Source organism: Malus sylvestris, chromosome 11 (genome assembly GCF_916048215.2).
Source record: "Malus sylvestris chromosome 11, drMalSylv7.2, whole genome shotgun sequence".
NCBI lineage: Eukaryota > Viridiplantae > Streptophyta > Magnoliopsida > Rosales > Rosaceae > Malus > Malus sylvestris.
This window is the reverse complement of record NC_062270.1, coordinates 24,053,424-24,071,547: the sequence shown is the minus strand read 5'-3', so window position 1 is coordinate 24,071,547 and position 18,124 is coordinate 24,053,424. Positions and strand designations below refer to the sequence as shown.

General features: G+C 34.3%; 2 protein-coding genes across 2 annotated transcripts; one reads left to right on the top strand and one right to left on the bottom strand.

Annotated features, from left to right (window-relative positions):
- Positions 1-1,802: 1,802 nt before the first annotated feature.
- On the top strand, positions 1,803-6,516 carry LOC126588324 (hydroxymethylglutaryl-CoA lyase, mitochondrial-like). Its single transcript, XM_050253395.1, has 9 exons — positions 1,803-2,068; positions 2,438-2,630; positions 3,044-3,245; positions 3,378-3,557; positions 3,785-3,865; positions 3,936-4,099; positions 5,179-5,315; positions 5,832-5,947; positions 6,097-6,516. Exons 2-9 carry the CDS (start codon positions 2,464-2,466, stop codon positions 6,343-6,345), a joined length of 1,296 nt encoding a protein of 431 aa, XP_050109352.1. The 5' UTR covers positions 1,803-2,068; positions 2,438-2,463; the 3' UTR covers positions 6,346-6,516.
- Positions 6,503-9,033, bottom strand: LOC126588325 (uncharacterized). The gene is made up of 7 exons (XM_050253396.1): positions 8,804-9,033; positions 8,532-8,621; positions 8,270-8,424; positions 7,996-8,116; positions 7,130-7,249; positions 6,975-7,045; positions 6,503-6,889 (listed from the first exon to the last, which is right to left on the bottom strand). Exons 1-7 carry the CDS (start codon positions 8,909-8,911, stop codon positions 6,643-6,645), a joined length of 912 nt encoding a protein of 303 aa, XP_050109353.1. The 5' UTR covers positions 8,912-9,033; the 3' UTR covers positions 6,503-6,642.
- Positions 9,034-18,124: the final 9,091 nt, after the last annotated feature.

Here is an 18,124-nt window from a genome sequence, read left to right as displayed (position 1 = left end):
TCATCCAAAACTCAAATACCCCTTTACTTTAGTGTGTCTAATTAGTTAGAATCTGTTTTAGTTTGTGTTTTTAAGTGTTTTGATTCAAGTAAAAGTCAATTTTCGTCCAAAGTCATTCCTAGTGTTTAGTTTAAGTTTCTTCGGTTGTTTTAAGCTGTTTTGAGTATTTTAAGTTTGCTTTGAGTCTTGTGAGTCTTGTTAAGTGTTTTTAAGTTTAGTTTTATGTTTTTGAGTCAGTTTAAAGGTTATTAGCAAGCCCTCCTAATCCCCAGTCCAAAACAATCCCTACTTATACATATACTACAATTGTTAAAAGAGAGTTTAATTTGTGTGTTAAGTTAATTTTCGCATCAGTAAGGTAGTTTTTCCCAATGATATCAAGGGCAACAAAATCAAGCTTTGCCAAGTCCGCCATTTTCTTTTTCTGAAACATGAGATGTGTAAGAACTTGCAATAATATGGATTCTGAAGGAATATAGTGTTAGAACTTCTGGTTTTTACAAATTTTTCATTTTGAACTTCAATCCAAAATGATAAGCACTCGAATCTTCAGGCTTGAGATTCACATAATTTAGACATTAATGAGGAAGGCGATTGTACTGCACCACCATCTTTGAAATAATATAGTGTATAATGGGCGATTATACCACACCACTCAAGCAGCAGGAAAATTAAATATGCAGTGTAGGATGAGTGATTATACCGCACCACCTAAAATTGCAGTAAAATTAATTATGCAGTTCAAGATGGGCGATTGTACCGCACCATCTAAAATTGTAGTAAAATTAACACAAATAAACACTAGGTTAGTAACCAAGAGCTACACCAAATAAATAAAAAATATAAGTAATTATTAAATTGAGAACTAGGAGAAGGCATAGTGCTAGCAGCTCTTGGCTAAGAGATACCAAGCAGGTGAGGCAGAGAAGGAACATGAACAATAAGATCCTTGGAGGAAGCACTTTTCGGCTAAGGAAGTGAAAACTGGCTAGGGTTAGAGAGTGAGAGAGATAACCTTTGTTAGAGATAGAAGTGGAATGGGTGTAGTGGATCACGCTGTTTGTTTTTTTAACTGTATTACACAAAGGATGCATGTAAAGAGAAGGGAGGGATATAGGTATTATTACTTTTCACTCTTGATCTGGTGTGTTGTGATGAGGTTACAAGCATACCTCTATTTATAGGGATTTTCATCTGACACATCCTTACATGCATGGACTTACTATGCTAGGACTTTTACCTAAGACTTTTAAAGGTTGCCACCAAATGTCTAACTTGGTTTGCCATCTTACATAATTACATATGTGGCATTCACACTAAGTTTTATAACACGTTCTATTAATTTTTACACACTTCTTATTTTTAACTATTAGATTAAATAATCAAACAGAATTAATGACCAAAATTAAATAGAAATGTGCAAGTGTAAAAAAAGATTGTGATTATGATTTGTCAAATAAAATAGACCAGGAATTGGGTATAGGAGTCTAGGACCATGAATTAAAGGAAGCGTGTAAGAGGAGAGACCAAGCATTAAAAATAATAAAAGGCCTTGTCCAAAAAAAAATAATAATAATAAAAGAAAGTGACCAACTTCCAACTGAAAACAACCTACCAACTCTTCCGACCTCCCGCGCCATTACAATTTACCCACACGCAACGTGAGAGACGGGAGAGATGTGAATGCCTCACCAGTCTTCCATTCAACAACAAGAAAATTGTGGACAAAAAGAAACACAAACAAAGACAGAAAGAACAAAAACACAAAAAATCCGAAAAAGCGTAATTTGTAATCAAGAAAAATATTTGAATTTATAATTTAACGTCGTCCACCAACCTACCAATCCATCCCATCCCATCCCATCAACCCTTACAATTACAAACGCTTTAACCAACTCCGTCACGTTTCATCACCTTCTCTTCTTCTTCTTCGAACTCTTTTTTTCATCTAACCATCCATAACATAACGATTTCAAACTGCCTAAATTATTCCCATTTTGTAGGGTTTCTGTTTTTCTTCTCAGAAACCCTAACCCTAATTTTTCCCTTCCTCCCTCAAGGAATTCAGGTCTGTTTCCCTCACCTTCCTCCTTGTTTTTTTTCATTATAAATTTGAAACTATTTAAAACATTTTTTGTTTGAATTTGGTTTTGTTGGGAGCCAAACAGAGTTCTGGTTTTGATGCTTAATTATGTTCATTGGACTGTTTAATGTTTTTATTGTTAATTTGCTTTCCATACAGATTGTAGCTGAGATTAAGCTTTTTTTTTATTGGTTTGATGGTTATTTGGCTGCTTTGGCAAAGTAGGAGAATGTTGTTAATGTATACTTATCCTGTTTGCATAACCTGTTCATGGTGTGTTGGTGGTTTCATGCTAGAAACGTAAGTTTTCTATGCTTCTAGCAGATATTTACTTGTGTGTTGAAATGAATTCAGTTGGTCTTTTTCCGTCTACTTCCACCATGTCGAGCTTGGAGGAGCCACTCGGTTTTGACAAATTGCCTAGCATGAGTACCATGGATCGGATTCAGAGGTTCTCGTCTACTGCTTGCAGATCTAGATCAGATGATGCGGCAATGGGAAACTGTTGGATTGAAGGAAGAAGTTGCAGCACATCCAATAGCTGCGAGTAAGTGATTTGTGTGGTGTTTGGTTTGTGGAACACTCAGAATGTACATATGTATCCATTCATGTGCTTTCGTGTTTACAAAACACTCAAAAACTGACAGTGTTCCTTTTATGTTATGTCCATGTGTGTGCACTTGTGCCCATGCACGCATATGTGCAAGCATGTGCTATGGTGACCATTGACTGATCAAAGGGACATCGTTGAAAATTGTCCAAGGGATAGAGACAAGAGCTTGTTCTCCCCCTTACCTTTTAGTTAAAGATCAAATTGATCTATTAATCTTCTTATTCCGTGTTTAAGTTCAATAAGTCAGTTCTTAATTGTTTCTTGCCTTTAGAATAATGCAGTCCAGCTGCTTTGTACTGTAATAATCTTAGAGCGATAATCTAACCTTAACCTCTATTTATTTTCAGCGAAGATTATGATGAATATGCAAGAGAGGGCTTTCCATGGAAAAGACATACAAGAGACAGGGACTTGTCCCATGGTGACTCCTTCAATCAACGGACCTTGAGCTTAGGCAGGAATCACAGGGTATTTGGAAATGTGTGTGATTCATGGTATTTGTCAGATCAATATAACGCCAAGTGCAATGACAAAGATATAACAAATAAGGTGCTTCAATAACTTAAATTAGATGATGATGTGTTCTCTTCTTGTTTTGAAATATCGTATGAGGATGCCGTGATCTTTGATTAACAGACAACGTTTCCTTTTTTTTTTACTGATTTGCCTTGAACGAAACAGTTTTTGAAAGGCATACCAAAGTTTGTGAAGATAGTAGAAGTAGGTCCAAGGGATGGACTACAAAATGAAAAGAACACTATATCTGCATCCGTAAAGATTGAACTGATTCAGAGACTAGTATCTTGTGGGTTGTCTGTTGTTGAGGCTACGAGTTTTGTATCGCCCAAATGGGTTCCTCAGGTAATTTTACCCTTTAGAATTGATAACTTCAATTTTATCTTACGAAGTGCGGTTTTACTGGGAAAAGTGGGAATAGCTATTTAATAAAATACAGACCTCCCCTGAGGTTCGGTGAATTTATCAAACTTTTCTCCTATTTCAAGAAAGTAAACAAACCTACCTCGTCTTAATTTAATTTTGAAGCTGAATCTTAGTAATGGATACATTCCATTTTCCTGTCTATATAGCTAGCAGACGCAAAGGACGTAATGGAAGCAGTTCACAATCTGGAGGGTGCTAGATTGCCTGTACTGACACCCAATTTAAAAGTGAGTGATCTCTAGAAATACCAGACATTCGTCATGCAACTTATCTGACATAGAACGTCAATTTTTACAGGGGTTTGAAGCAGCTGTTGCAGCAGGTGCTAAAGATATAGCAGTATTTGCATCAGCTTCTGAATCATTTTCAAAGTCAAACATCAATTGTAGCATTGAAGAAAGTCTTGTTCGTTATCGTGCTGTAACTCGTGCTGCAAAAGAGCTTACAATTCCTGTACGAGGGTATGTTCTCTATCTCATTTTCACTGAAATAAACTAGCACGACAGCTACCTCCTTATCCTTTCAAATCATCTTATGGGTCAAGAAATGAAATGGATGGTTTATCAAGATTAAAGTAGGGTTTATATGAATTTTTTTTCTCTTTCATGCTCTCTTGTTCTCTCTGTCTCCTTGCGAGGAAAAATCTGTATAACGTTAGAGTATGTTCAGAGGGTTAAATCTCTGTGCTTGCATTAAATGGATGTTAACTGTTAAGTAGATTGGTATGCACTTCTAGCTACTCTATGCTACCATTCTCGTACATGATGTCTCAGTTAGATCTCTGTATTTTCTCTACCAAGGGCACGCTTCCTTTACAATGCAATTTTTAAGAAAGGAAATGATAAGCCACAAAATATGCTATCATTTGGCTAACCTTCCTTGACACATGGCCTCAGTTGCCTTAACATTGTGGCTAACCCTTGGAGATGACAGATGAAAGCACGAGCTTGCTGTTGCACTACTTAATTCATATTTTCATCCATTCATCTTTGGTTTCCGACCCCTCGCATCTTCTTGTTACTTACAGACAATAACATAGCATGAAAATTGAAAACATAAAAGTATGTGAGAAAACAGTGCTGGACATGATACAAGGCCATAGATCACTCCACAGAATGCTTATGCTGTCATTAAATCTTGTCTTGGGGTTTTCGATTTTGTTGTTTCTCCATTTGCGTAGGGCGTTATGCTTTACCTTCTTCCCCCTTTGCGATAGAGGATAAAGAATTTAGTGTTTGATATGGTGGGTTAGATAGAATGGTATATCTCACTTCAAAGATTTTGCAGCAGATAAGAGTTTACTGTCTTGTGATTATTTAAAAAGTTGAAATTCTGTGCTTGGTTGTATGAATGCCTTTACAGGAGTTTGGTTTATGAGCTCGGTATAATTAGTTAGATGGAAGTACAGTTCAACGTTATGTATCATTTTCATTATCCTTTAGGTGGTAATCTAACTTTTCTACTTCTTTAACGACAAAAAGGAACATTTTTTTCTTTTAGGTGGTTCTTTTATGAATAAACTTGTTTTTACCATGGATAGGTATGTCTCGTGCGTCGTTGGATGTCCAGTGGAGGGAGCAATTCCTCCATCAAGAGTGGCATATGTAGCAAAAGAACTTTACAACATGGGCTGCTTTGAAATTTCTCTTGGTGACACAATTGGTGTTGGTACACCTGGTAACACTCTGAACTTTGTCCAAAGTTTTGTTCATTCTCATTTGTTTTAAAGCTTCTGTATCTGGACTCTCGAAGACATACCATTTGGCACAAATTTTACCTCATTTTAGGCATAATCATTCGACATTAGGATGGAGATAACCAATACTGATGCAGATGTTTTAGTTCGATTTGGATGGATCTTTCGGATACCCAACATTAGGATGGAGAAAATGTGTTTATATTCAATGAAGGTCGTTACCCCTTGTTGACTTCACATATGTCGAGTCCTTGGATGGCTGCATCCATGAATTGAACTCGAGCATTTTTGCTTGATAGATCGAGACCTTATACGATTGTACTAGACAAGGCCCCTAAAGATGGGTGTTGATCATGGGGTGAACTTTTGTGTTTCCTCCAAGAGACATACGATTGTCGACTTTATTGTTTTCAAACCATCGTATCTGTCTCTGGTTCCATATTTTTGGCCTCGTATGTAATTTTTTTTTTTTCTTCTTTTGTCTTTCTTTGGAACAGGGACGGTTGTTCCCATGCTGGAAGCTGTAATGGCTGCTGTTCCTGTTGAAAAGCTTGCTGTTCACTTCCATGACACCTATGGGCAATCTCTCTCAAACATTCTAGTGTCTCTTCAAGTAAGCGATCTTAACATGTCAAAATTGTCTTACATATGAATGATAGGTAGAAGTACGATACACAATGAACAATCTTCCACGCTGAAGATGGTTTCATGAGTAAATAATGTGTTGCAAACTCTTAATCCATAATATTTTCGTTTGAACAGATGGGGATTAGCACAGTGGATTCCTCTATTGCGGGTTTAGGTGGGTGTCCGTATGCTAAAGGAGCTTCAGGTAACGTCGCCACTGAAGATGTTGTATACATGCTTTATGGACTCGGTGTGAAAACCAATGTGGATCTGGCGAAGCTCTTGGTGACCGGGGATTTCATCAGCAAGCATTTGGGTCGCCCGTCTGGCTCAAAGACTGCCGTTGCCTTGAGTCGAGTCACAGCTGACGCCTCTAAGATATAAGATATTTCAGGCTGATAACTTGTGCTCGGGCACTCTGCCACGGAGTAGGAATAAACTTCTTCATTCGCTTTCAACCTTGCCAAATTTAACTTTGAAACGTTGTATTTGTAAAACGAATACCATCAGATTGCTATATTTATCGGAGGAATGCGCATAATTATTACGGGAAAACATGTCATTCCTTTTGGTGCACGAAAGAAAACACTTGCACAATTAGTTTTAGTGGGGACACCAAGTGAGATTCACGTCTGAAATTACAATGCGAAAACTGTAGCTACAAACTCGAGTTACTGCCTACTAACCATTGGCAGTGTCTTCATCCTCCTCTGGTTTGACAAAGAACTCGATATAAGCAATTCGACTGGGTTGCTGATACCCAGCAGAATCAATCCGAGGGTGTGAAGTGGATGGTCTTGCCACTGAAACTAGGTGTTGAACTTTCAGCAATCCCCCTCTCCCAATAGTCAACTTGCTTCCTCTGTTGTCTTTAATGACGCTGCTAGGTATGTTTGAAGTAGTTGCTCGAAGAAACTTGTATTTATACCTAAGAACATCAGGGTAAGAACCAACATTAAGAAATCAGACGTGACACAGTGGATGTAATGGTTCGAAAGTGATCCAAGACAAACCTGTAAGATACTTGACGATCACAATGAAATGCAACCAAAAGATCGGTGTTCACATAGTACATCAAGTCTATCTGCAATAAAGTCAAACTGTATTCTCTGAAAATATTCGAATCATCACAGTAAGTGCTTGCTTTCAAGTTAGAACAATCTTTTACCTGCAAATCTCCGTGGCCTTCACCTCTGAATGTAACAGTTGAAGGAACTGGTTGTAAACTGATCTGGATGCTTGATCCAGGCCACTCAAGATCATCGATTGCTTCCTTCAGCGCCGCAGACTGTTAATTAAATTAGATGCCAAACAACAATTAGGAAAAAGACTTCAACATGAGTCAGAACATATTCAATACATCAAGAACATTTATGTTTGAGTGCTATACACTATATAGCGAATGCATGACTGTTTCCTTCACAAGTATTGTTAATCAGCAGGTCGTTCCTTTTAATATTCTTTTGTCTTGAAGGGCTAAAACTTCCTGTTGGTTAGAGAGTCAGATGCACGAGCACACAAGCGCACAACATGAACATAAATACTTCAATTGCATTACAGTGTCACACACCTTGAACATTCATATTCTCGTTGACCTTAAAATTTATACTGAGGACAAACATGATAACTATGCGCACATAGTGGCAGGTAAAACTAGTAATTAAGAAGCGCAGTAGAGGTTGATTCGAAAACTATTTGAAGTCAGCACCCGCTTATGAAACGGAAAAGAGATGAAATACAAGTGAATGCAGCTTCTTGTCAATAACTAACCCTTTGTTTTTTTTACTTTAAAACATAAACCTTGGACTATTTTTATCTTTAATACAGAAGGTATGGGTCAGAAAGTGGTTTGGAAAGATGGAAAAGGGAAACATAAGAAGAATGTTAAGAAGACTTCTCCAGGCACGCCTCAGTAGCGACCTTGTTGCACTGGAAGCAGACTACGAAAGGGCACCAATTTAATGATTGAGAGACCAAATGAGGCAGCATGTACACCCTCGATACGAGTAAATATAAATGAGCAGAGCAGCATACCTTAACAGTAAAGGTGAGCGGGGTGCTCCCTGCGGGTTCAAAATTGTAGTCCCATGAAACTGTATCTGGGATTCTTGTCCTGATCTCTGCATAAATGCAAGCATCCAACGAATCAACAGACCTGACAAAACAGGGAAGATAACATAGCAATGAAAAAAGTTCGATTCAGTTATCGTGGATTGAAAGCATAAATACAAGGATCATGAACAAGTAAGTATTAATGCATTGCATCCAGAAATGAACAAAATATTCAATTCAACTGTGAAAGAAATACTTGAGAAGAAGCTGCATGTCAGGGCCGGGATAGCGAATTTCGAGAATGGTTGATTGTCCAGGAACTGAAAATGTGTTCAAGCAATCGACGAAGAGCCCCAAACTGATTCCAAACCGGGGGCGGCCTTGCCCGTTGTATTCGTAACGAGTAAACAGCTACAAACAAACAACCAAGTCAACATCAAATTTCATTTCCTTTTCCTTATTCTTTTAGTAATTTACAAAAGGAAAATAACAATCCATGAATCAGCAACTGTAACTACCTCACGCTGCAAATAAACTTTGGCCTGAAGACAACCGGTTTCCTCCACAATTAAAACGACGCCGTGCTCTGATAATTCCACCACCGCGTCCTGAATTTATCGAAATTGCGACGACAGAGAGAGAGAGTTATGACAAAACCCTAGATAATTAGTGGTAAGAAGATAAAAGATTCTTCCGCAATTGCGTTCAATTTCCAGTAGAAAGAAAGAAAGAAAGCAAGCAAGCAAGCATCAAAATTGAAAGCGTTTTAGGTTGGGAGGGAGGGACACACCTGCTGGCGTTTCCATCGGACGGTCGTGAGGGCGTCGACCATGCCCTGGGCGTTGTCGATCTGGCACACCAGATCAGGGGCCTCCTCTGCCAGCGACGACGAATTCATTTTCCTCTTCTTCTTACTACTCACACAGACCGACTGACCATCTCTCTTACTACCGAATTTTGAGAAAGAAATGCTCTTCCGTGTAATGTGAGCGGGAATCTTCCCCGCCTGTTTTCATTTTTCTGTTGCCTTTTTATATAAGGAAATTAACCAAAACCTTTGAAAACTTTATGTTTTAACGATAAAAACAAAATAAAAGATAAAATAAATAGTATCAGGTTTGACTTTTTAATGTAAAAATATAGTTTTTTGTTAAAATAAACCGTACCGTGAGCTTTTCGTTAAAACTCTCTTTTATATAAGGCTTATTTTATATTGGCTTAATTGGATTATTAGTTCCCACAATGACAAGATAGTTGGAAGATATAAAAAAAAATTATGATTTAAGCTCCTACGGTGAATTTGTTAAAATTTATGCCCAAAATTAAAAATTTTGTAAATTATTAGCACGTGAGCCAACCCCCACGTGTTAACAATTAACAAAGAGTTTCGGTTTAGCCTAATAATTGTCTATATCCAATTACCCTGTCATCACGAGAACTAATAATCCAATAAGGCATTTTATTTTTGTTTTTGGTATGCCCTTATGCCAATAAATGCCTCGATTTAACTCCTACGCACTCTTATTAATTTTTGTTACTAATTCCTTTTTAATTTATTCGATCCAACGATTGAAAATTAAAAAAAAATTTCAAAAATAAAAATAAATGTTTGGATATCACTATTATAATCGCCTTAGTGAATAACAATTATCGGAGAGCATCTTCAGACTTCACCTGTAAAATAAAGGGAGCTTTAATGAAAAGGGTTTTGACTAACTTTAATTTAATAAAAAACCACATAATAACTTTATTTAATAAAAAGGATATGAATTTTAATGAAAAAGGACACAAACTATAAGAAACAGAAGCCTAACTAAAGAGCACACGGGCTAGAAGTAAGCCCAACATGCAAAACAATTTTTTTTTCCAATCCTTGCCCCTGACGGAACACCACTTCTGTTAGCCAAACCGTTTAGAATTTGAATGCCATTTTGTCAGCCAATTTCTCTCTCTTTTTTTTTTTTTTTGAATTTGCCGTTGGTTTCTCCTTTTTATTTTTCTTGTTTTCTTCTTGCCCTCCCCCTTGCTCCTGGAAGCCGGAAGGGACGTCTTTTTCATAGGCTTGAGAAACCCATTGATTCCCACTTCCTTTTATTATATATATATATATATATATATATATATATTTTTTTTTTTTTTTTTTTTTTTTCACTTATTTGAATTAGGTTGTTCAAATTACCAATCTCCACCTTAATTTTGTTTGTCACTTAGAACCTGTATAAATGTTTTCTGTAGGAACCCTTTCATTGAAAATTATTTCAATTTCATTTTTAGTTGGTGGGTTTAAAGATTTGCCAGTGCAGCCTTGACTATTGATCGATAAAACAATGGTCCTGTAAATGATCAATAGTTCAGTTTGCTTTGGTAAAAAAGTGTGGTTTAGTTTAATAAATAGTTCAGTTTGTTTTGATAAAAAAAAGTATGGTTTTCTAGTTCAGTTTGATAAATAGTTCAGTTTGCTTTGGTAAAAAAGTGTGGTTTAGTTTGATAAATAGTTCAGTTTGCTTTGGTAAAAAAGTGTGGTTTTCTAGTTCACTTTGATAAAAAGTTCAGTTTGATAAATAATTTAGTTTGCTTTGGAAAAAAAGTGTGGTTTTTTAGTTCAGTTTAATAAATAGTTCAGTTTGCTTTGGTAAAAAAATGTGGTTTTCTACTTAACTTTGATAAATAGTTCAGTTTGCTTTGGTAAAAAAGTATGGTTCAGTTTGATAAATAGTTCAGTTTGTTTTGGTAAAAAAATGTGGTTTAGTTTATTAAATAGTTCAATTTGATTTGGTAAAAAAGTGTGGTTTTCTAGTTCACTTTGATAAATAGTTCAGTTTGCTTTGGTAAAAAAAATGTGGTTTTCTAGTTTACTTTGATAAATAGTTCAGTTTGATTTGGTAAAAAAGTATGGTTTAGTTTGATAAATAGTTCAGTTTACTTTGGTAAAAAAGTATGGTTTTCTAGTTCAGTTTGATAAATAGTTCAGTTTGCTTTGGTAAAAAAGTGTGGTTTAGTTTGATAAATAGTTCAGTTTGCTTTGGTAAAAAAGTATGGTTTTCTAGTTCAGTTTGTTAAATAGTTCAGTTTGTTTTCGTAAAAAAGTGTGGTTTAGTTTGATAAATAGTTCAGTTTGCTTTGGTAAAAAAATTGTGGTTTTCTAGTTCACTTTGATAAATAGTTCAGTTTGCTTTGGAAAAAAAATGTGGTTTTCTAGTTCAGTTTGATAAATAGTTCAGTTTGATTTGGTAAAAAAGTGTGGTTTTCTACTTAACTTTGATAAATAGTTCAGTTTGCTTTGGTAAAAAAGTATGGTTCAGTTTGATAAATAATTCAGTTTGTTTTGGTAAAAAAGTGTAGTTTAGTTTGATAAATAGTTCAGTTTGTTTTGGTAAAAAAGTGTGGTTTTCTAGTTCACTTTGATAAATATTTCAGTTTGGTTTAGTAAAAAAATGTGGTTTTCTAGTTTACTTTGATAAATAGTTCACTTTGATAAATAGTTCAGTTTGATAAATAGTTCAGTTTCCTTTGGTAAAAAAATGTGGTATAATAAGATAAATAGTTCAATTTGCTTTGGTAAAAAAGTGTGGTTTTCTAGTTCAGTTTGATAAATAGTTCAGTTTGCTTTTGTAAAAAAATATGGTTTGGTTTGATAAATAGTTCAGTTTGTTTTGGTAAAAATTGTGGTTTTCTAGTTCACTTTGATAAATAGTTCAGTTTGCTTTGGTAAAAAAATGTGGTTTAGTTTGATAAATAGTTCAGTTTGCTTTGGTAAAAAAATGTGGTTTTCCAGTTTACTTTAATAAATAGTTAACTTTGATAAATAGTTCAGTTTGCTTTGGTAAAAAAATGTGGTTTAGTTAGCTAAATGGTTCAATTTGTTTTAGTAAAAAAGTGTGGTTTTCTAGTTCAGTTTGATAAATAGTTCAGTTTGCTTTTGTAAAATAATGTGGTTTGATTTGATAAATGATTCACTTTGATAAATAGTTCAATTTGCTTTGGTAAAAAAATGTGGTTTAATTTGAAAAATAGTTCAATTTACTTCGGTAAAAAAGTATGGTTTTCTAGTTCAGTTTGATAAATAGTTAAGTTTGCTTTGGTAAAAAATTATGGTTTAATTTGATAAATAGTTCAATTTGTTTTGGTAAAAAATTGTGGTTTTTTAGTTCACTTTGATAAATAGTTGAGTTTGATAAATAGTTCAGTTTGCTTTGGAAAAAAAGTGTGGTTTTCTAGTTCAATTTGATAAATAGTTCAGTTTGCTTTTGTAAAAAAGTGTGGTTTTCTACTTAACTTTGATAAATAGTTCAGTTTGCTTTGGTAAAAAAGTATGGTTAGGTTTGATAAATAGTTCAGTTTGTTTTGGTAAAAAAATGTGGTTTAGTTTGATAAATAGTTCAATTTGTTTTGGTAAAAAAAAGTGTTGTTTTCTGGTTCACTTTGATAAATAGTTCAGTTTGCTTTGGTAAAAAAATGTGGTTTTCTAGTTTACTTTGATAAATAGTTCACTTTGATAAATAGTTCAGTTTGCTTTGGTAAAAAATTTTGTTTAATTAGATAAATAATTTAGTTTACTTTGGTAAAAAAGTGTGGTTTTCTAGTTCAGTTTGATAAATAGTTCAGTTTGCTTTTGTAAAAAATTATGGTTTGGTTTGATAAATAGTTCAGTTTGTTTTGGTAAAAAGTTGTGGTTTTCTAGTTCACTTTGATAAATAGTTTAGTTTGCTTTGGTAAAAAAATATGGTTTAGTTTGATAAATAGTTCAGTTTGCTTTGGTAAAAAGATGTGGTTTTCTAGTTTGCTTTGGTAAAAAGATGTGATTTTCTAGTTAACTTTGATAAATAGTTCACTTTGATAAATAGTTCAATTTGTTTTGGTAAAAAAAAAATGTAGTTTTGTTAGATAAATAGTTCAATTTGTTTTAGTAAAAAAGTGTGGTTTTCTAGTTCAGTTTGATAAATAGTTCAGTTTGCTTTTGTAAAAAATGTGGTTTGGTTTGATAAATGGTTCACGTTGATAAATAGTTCAATTTTATAAATAGTTCAATTTGCTTTGGTAAAAAAGTGTGGTTTTCTAGTTTAGTTTGATAAATAGTTCAGTTTGCTTTGTTAAAAAAGTGTGGTTTTCTAGTTCAGTTTGATAAATAGTTCAGTTTGCTTTGGTAAAAAAGTGTGGTTTTCTACTTAACTTTGATAAATAGTTCAGTTTGATAAATAGTTCAGTTTGCTTTGGTAAAACAGTGTGGTTTTCTACTTAACTTTGATAAATAGTTCAGTTTGTTTGGTAAAAAAGTATGGTTCAGTTTGTTTTGGTAAAAACGTGTGGTTTTCTAGTTCACTTTGATAAATAGTTCAGTTTACTTTGGTAAAAATTATGGTTCAGTTTGATAAATAGTTCAGTTTGTTTTGGTAAAAAGGTGTGGTTTTTTAGTTTAATTTGATAAATAGTTCAGTTTGCTTTGGTAAAAAAATGTGGTTTTCTAATTTACTTGGATAAATAGTTCAGTTTGCTCGATAAAAAAATGTGGTTTAGTTAGATAAATAGTTCAGTTTTCTTTTGTAAAAAAATGTGGTTTGGTTTGATAAATGGTTTACTTTGATAAATAGTTCAATTTGCTTTGGTAAAAAAGTGTGGTTTAGTTTGATAAATAGTTCAGTTTACTTTGGTAAAAATGTATGGTTTTCTAGTTCAGTTTGATAAATAGTTTAGTTTGTTTTGGTAAAAAAGTGTGATTTTCTAGTTCACTTTGATAAATAGTTCAATTTGATAAATAATTTATCGCCGATAACCGATCTAATGTGCAGACTGCAGAGCCACCTTCACACAACAATTCTCTGATGCCTCCATTGAATTGACAAAAAAAAAAAGAAAAGAGGAGGTTTTGCAAATGAAAGCAACCATTGTCTTGTAAATAACGGACATCATGATTTGCTGCAATATGCTAACCAGAAACATGGTCTTGTAAGAATGAACATAAAGCGTTATCTTCACTTTCTCAGACAACCATGAACTTGTCTTTGTGTGGTTTTTGGTTCACACCATAATATTCAGAAAAACCTAGGCATATAGAATTGAACAACATTGTCCAAATCATAAACAATATTTGTATGGTAAGAAAATGAAGAAATATAATGATTTTATATCTGATACTTTGCCAAATTAACAACCTAGTTCTCTTATCCAACCCCAAATTTGCTATTTTACACATTTTTTTCAAACAAATGAACCTTGAGTCCTTCTAGTGCTGCAGATACAAAAACTGCATATGACAAGTTTGTCCACATTCATCCAAAATACACACAAAAACAAATGAAAGGGCACATTCAAACTCCAAAAAACTACATAGAATAAACTCCAAGCCTTCAATAGTAGTAGTACGAATTTGTCTTCGTATAATAAGTTCAAATATAAAACAATGATTGCCAAACTTCAACTACTACAAAAAATTTAGAAAATAATTCACCAAAAACTAAAACCTTTAGTTTATACTTTCCACATATTGTTTTTCTAGCTAATAGCTACAACAGTAAATCCATATGAAATCAAATGTTAACCAACCTGCAAATCTCATCATTGGAAACCTCGCTTGTGTATGCATGCCTGCTGATGCATGCCAGTCCATATGAAATCAAATCTTAACAGTCCATATGCGGTATGCATACCTGCTGATGCTGAAGCTCGCTTGTTCTTATTGGATTCGATCAATTCAATTGATTTAAAAATGGTGGAATTCTAATTAAATTGAAAACGAAAAAGTGACTAGGTCGAGAGGGAGAGAGACAAATTCGATCCGATTCGATTGCAAAAATGGAGGTATTGTTTCTGTGCAAAGAAGAGATCAAGATTAGATGGAGAGATCGAGAAAGGGAGAAGAAAGATCGAGAAATAGAGACTGGGCGAAGATTTCCAAAAAGGGGGAGAGTGATTAAACGGCAAAGGTTTGCTGTCAAGGGCAAAACTGGAAACTCATTACTTGGGCTAGTTTTATTGGGCTTGTTTGATGTTGGATTTGTCATAACCATTAAATAAACTTATAACATGGTTTTTGGTTAAAATTCAAAGTTTTCAAGCCATTTTCATTAGTTTTCCTTAAAATAAATTGTTGGAGCAATTGGTATTAAAAATTGATAAAAAGATAATATTATTATATTACTAATATTTTTTTCCTTTTTCAACAAACCTCTTCCTCTCCCTCGAAGCTTCTCCCTTTCCCTCCCTCTGTTCTTCGTCCCATCTCTCCCATTTCCTGCTCGAAACCCAGATCGAAACTTCTCTCTCTCCCTCTGTTCTCCGTCTCATCCCTCCCCTTTTCTTCTTGAAACCCCAATCGAAACTTCTTTCTCTCCGTCCCATCCCTCCCCTCTCCCTCTCGAAACCCAGATCGAAAATTCTCCCTCTCCCTCCCTCTTTCTCTCCACCCATCCCTCCCTTCCTTCTTTTTCGGGCTTGAAAACCGTTATGTTCATAAAAGCGCAGGGTCTTCAACAAGCAGTTCAGGGACCAAAGGATCAGAAAGAACAAGGAGAGATTGTAGATGCTGGGCATTTTGGATCCCTTCGAAGATTGCGATCTGTTTGAAGACTGGAATCGATTTAGAAGTTAGCTGCATATTTATCACATCACCACATTCAAGTTATTTGCCCAACCGTTTGCAAGGAAGAAAATATCGGTAATATCGGAAATATCGGTAGTCCGAAAACACGGAAATATCGATGGAAATATCGGGATAATATCGATATCGATAAAAATTACATGGAAACCACGGAAATTGTAAGAAAAACTTGGAAATTTTTATTGAAACTTTGCAGGATGTTTATTTAGTCAATTATCTATTAGTTTATCACAAAAAATTAGAATGAAATGCATTGCATGATGGATTTAACTGATTTAAGTTGATTATATAACGAGCTGTCAAATATTGTGAGTGTAGAAAATATGTAGTAATTAATGAAAGAAGTTTAAACACACCATAATCATTTATATATAATGAATTAGTACAATATTTTACACTTTATACATTGCATGGTAAGATACATGAGTGACTAAGTACCACATAGAGTTCCTATGAGGTTCAAAATTTTCACTATCTTCATCATCTCTATGTGTAGAGTAAGTGTATTGTGAAGAGTAGTCAGCAACCATGACAATGACTTTCAAGAACCGAAACCCAAAAGTCAATAGGAAACCGAATACTTCGGTATTTTTCGGGATTTCGGGATTACCAAACAAATGGGATTTGGAAACCAATCCCATATCGAAAATTTCGGTATTTTTCGGGATGGTTTTGGTTTGGGACTTTTTCGGTTTGGTTTGGGATTTTTGAGAATTTTTTCCAACCATACATGTAAGTGACCAAATAAAAAATAGAAAAATTAAAAACCACATGCCATTGACTAAGTAATTAATTGACACAATTTAAAATATAATACCACAAAAAATTTGGAATATGTGAAAATTTGTTTCTTGCAAAAAGAATTCAAAACAAAAACATATATATAAATAGTTTAGCATGTTTTCACAAAAACGTAAGTGGTATAGTGGTCAAGGCGCTGAAGGAGTTAGATGGGAGGAGTTCGAATCCCTTTATGTGCATATTTGAGACTTTTCAGAAATTTTCAAATATTTTTAGGTTCATCTCACGATATTATCTATAATATCGCGATACTATCGATATTTTCGTGATATTATCGATAATATCGATATTTTCGCGATATTATAGCGATAATTAAAGAAATACTCGCGAAATATCGTTATATGAAAAAAACGATAATATCGGCGATATTTCGCCGATATTATCGATATTTTCATCTATGACCGTTTGTGATGCAATATCGATATTTGATAAATAAATAAAAAATGCTAAATTGGATTAATGGTTCCTGTGCTAGGAAGGTAATCAGAAGATAGTTTTCGTGGTGAAAAAATTCTGATTTAAACTCTCGTGGTGGACTCTGTTAGGATTTAAGTCTAAAATTAACATCTTCCTCATCTGTTAACCCATTAAACCTTCATAACCAAAAGAGAAAAAACCTCAGTCATTGATGCGAAATATATTAAGCACACAAATTAAACCCTCTTTTGTCAAATTGTAGTAGAGATGTAAGTAGGGATCGTTCTAGACCGGGGATTAGGAGGGATTGCTAAACACTTGGAAACTGACTTAAAAACTCAAAAACAAAGTTTAAAACACTAAACTAGACTCAAAGAATGCAAAACTAAAGGTTAAAACGCTTAAACAAACCTAAAACTCAAAACAGCAACTAGAAGGCTCAAAAATGCCTAAAAACCACTTTCTGGGCAGTTTTGAGCACCTACACTAATTTGGACGAAATTTGATGAAAACTTGAATCAAAATACTTAGAAACACAAATCAAAATACTTTCTAACTAATCTAAGACTTCAAATGAGAGGGGGATTTGTTTTGGACGAAAATTTAACACAAAACAGAAACTTTAATTAGCACAGATTGTAAAAACGATTTTGGTGAAATAGATGGATAAAAGGCTAGTTAGGAGGTTCTTCTCCACACATGTCACACTTGCAAACAAAACGATTTTCAGTTGTTCTTCCAATAAATTATAAATACTCAACGCCCCAGATTAACCGTGAATTGCACTAATTAACCCTCAGTTTTTCCACAAGTTATTAAGTTGGATGATTGCATACGACAACCCAAAACATTCCCTACAAGTTCCCTACATGAATTGCATAATAGAGATACAAGCAAGAATCATTACGTTCTATGAAAAACATAAGCATTGACGAAGCATTTGTTACTATGAATTGCATGAAACTTATGCTAAGAATTCATTCAACGCGATCGTTTTCAAGCGATCTTCACTACTTGTGATTATAAGATTGTAACTATTAGGTGAAACTCCCTCATAATCTAGCATCATATTCATGCATGAAAACTAAGCGTGCACTCTCAATCAACATACACAAATAAATTATCAATCAAATAAATGAACGAATTGAATCCACAACTTATGAAATAACAACTGAATGTAATCGAATCAAATTGCAAGCATGTACATGGTTTCGAATTACCCCCCAACTATGGGGGTTTAGTTCCTCATACTCACAACATAAAGTTTATTGAATTGAAACATCGAAGACATAAGAAAGA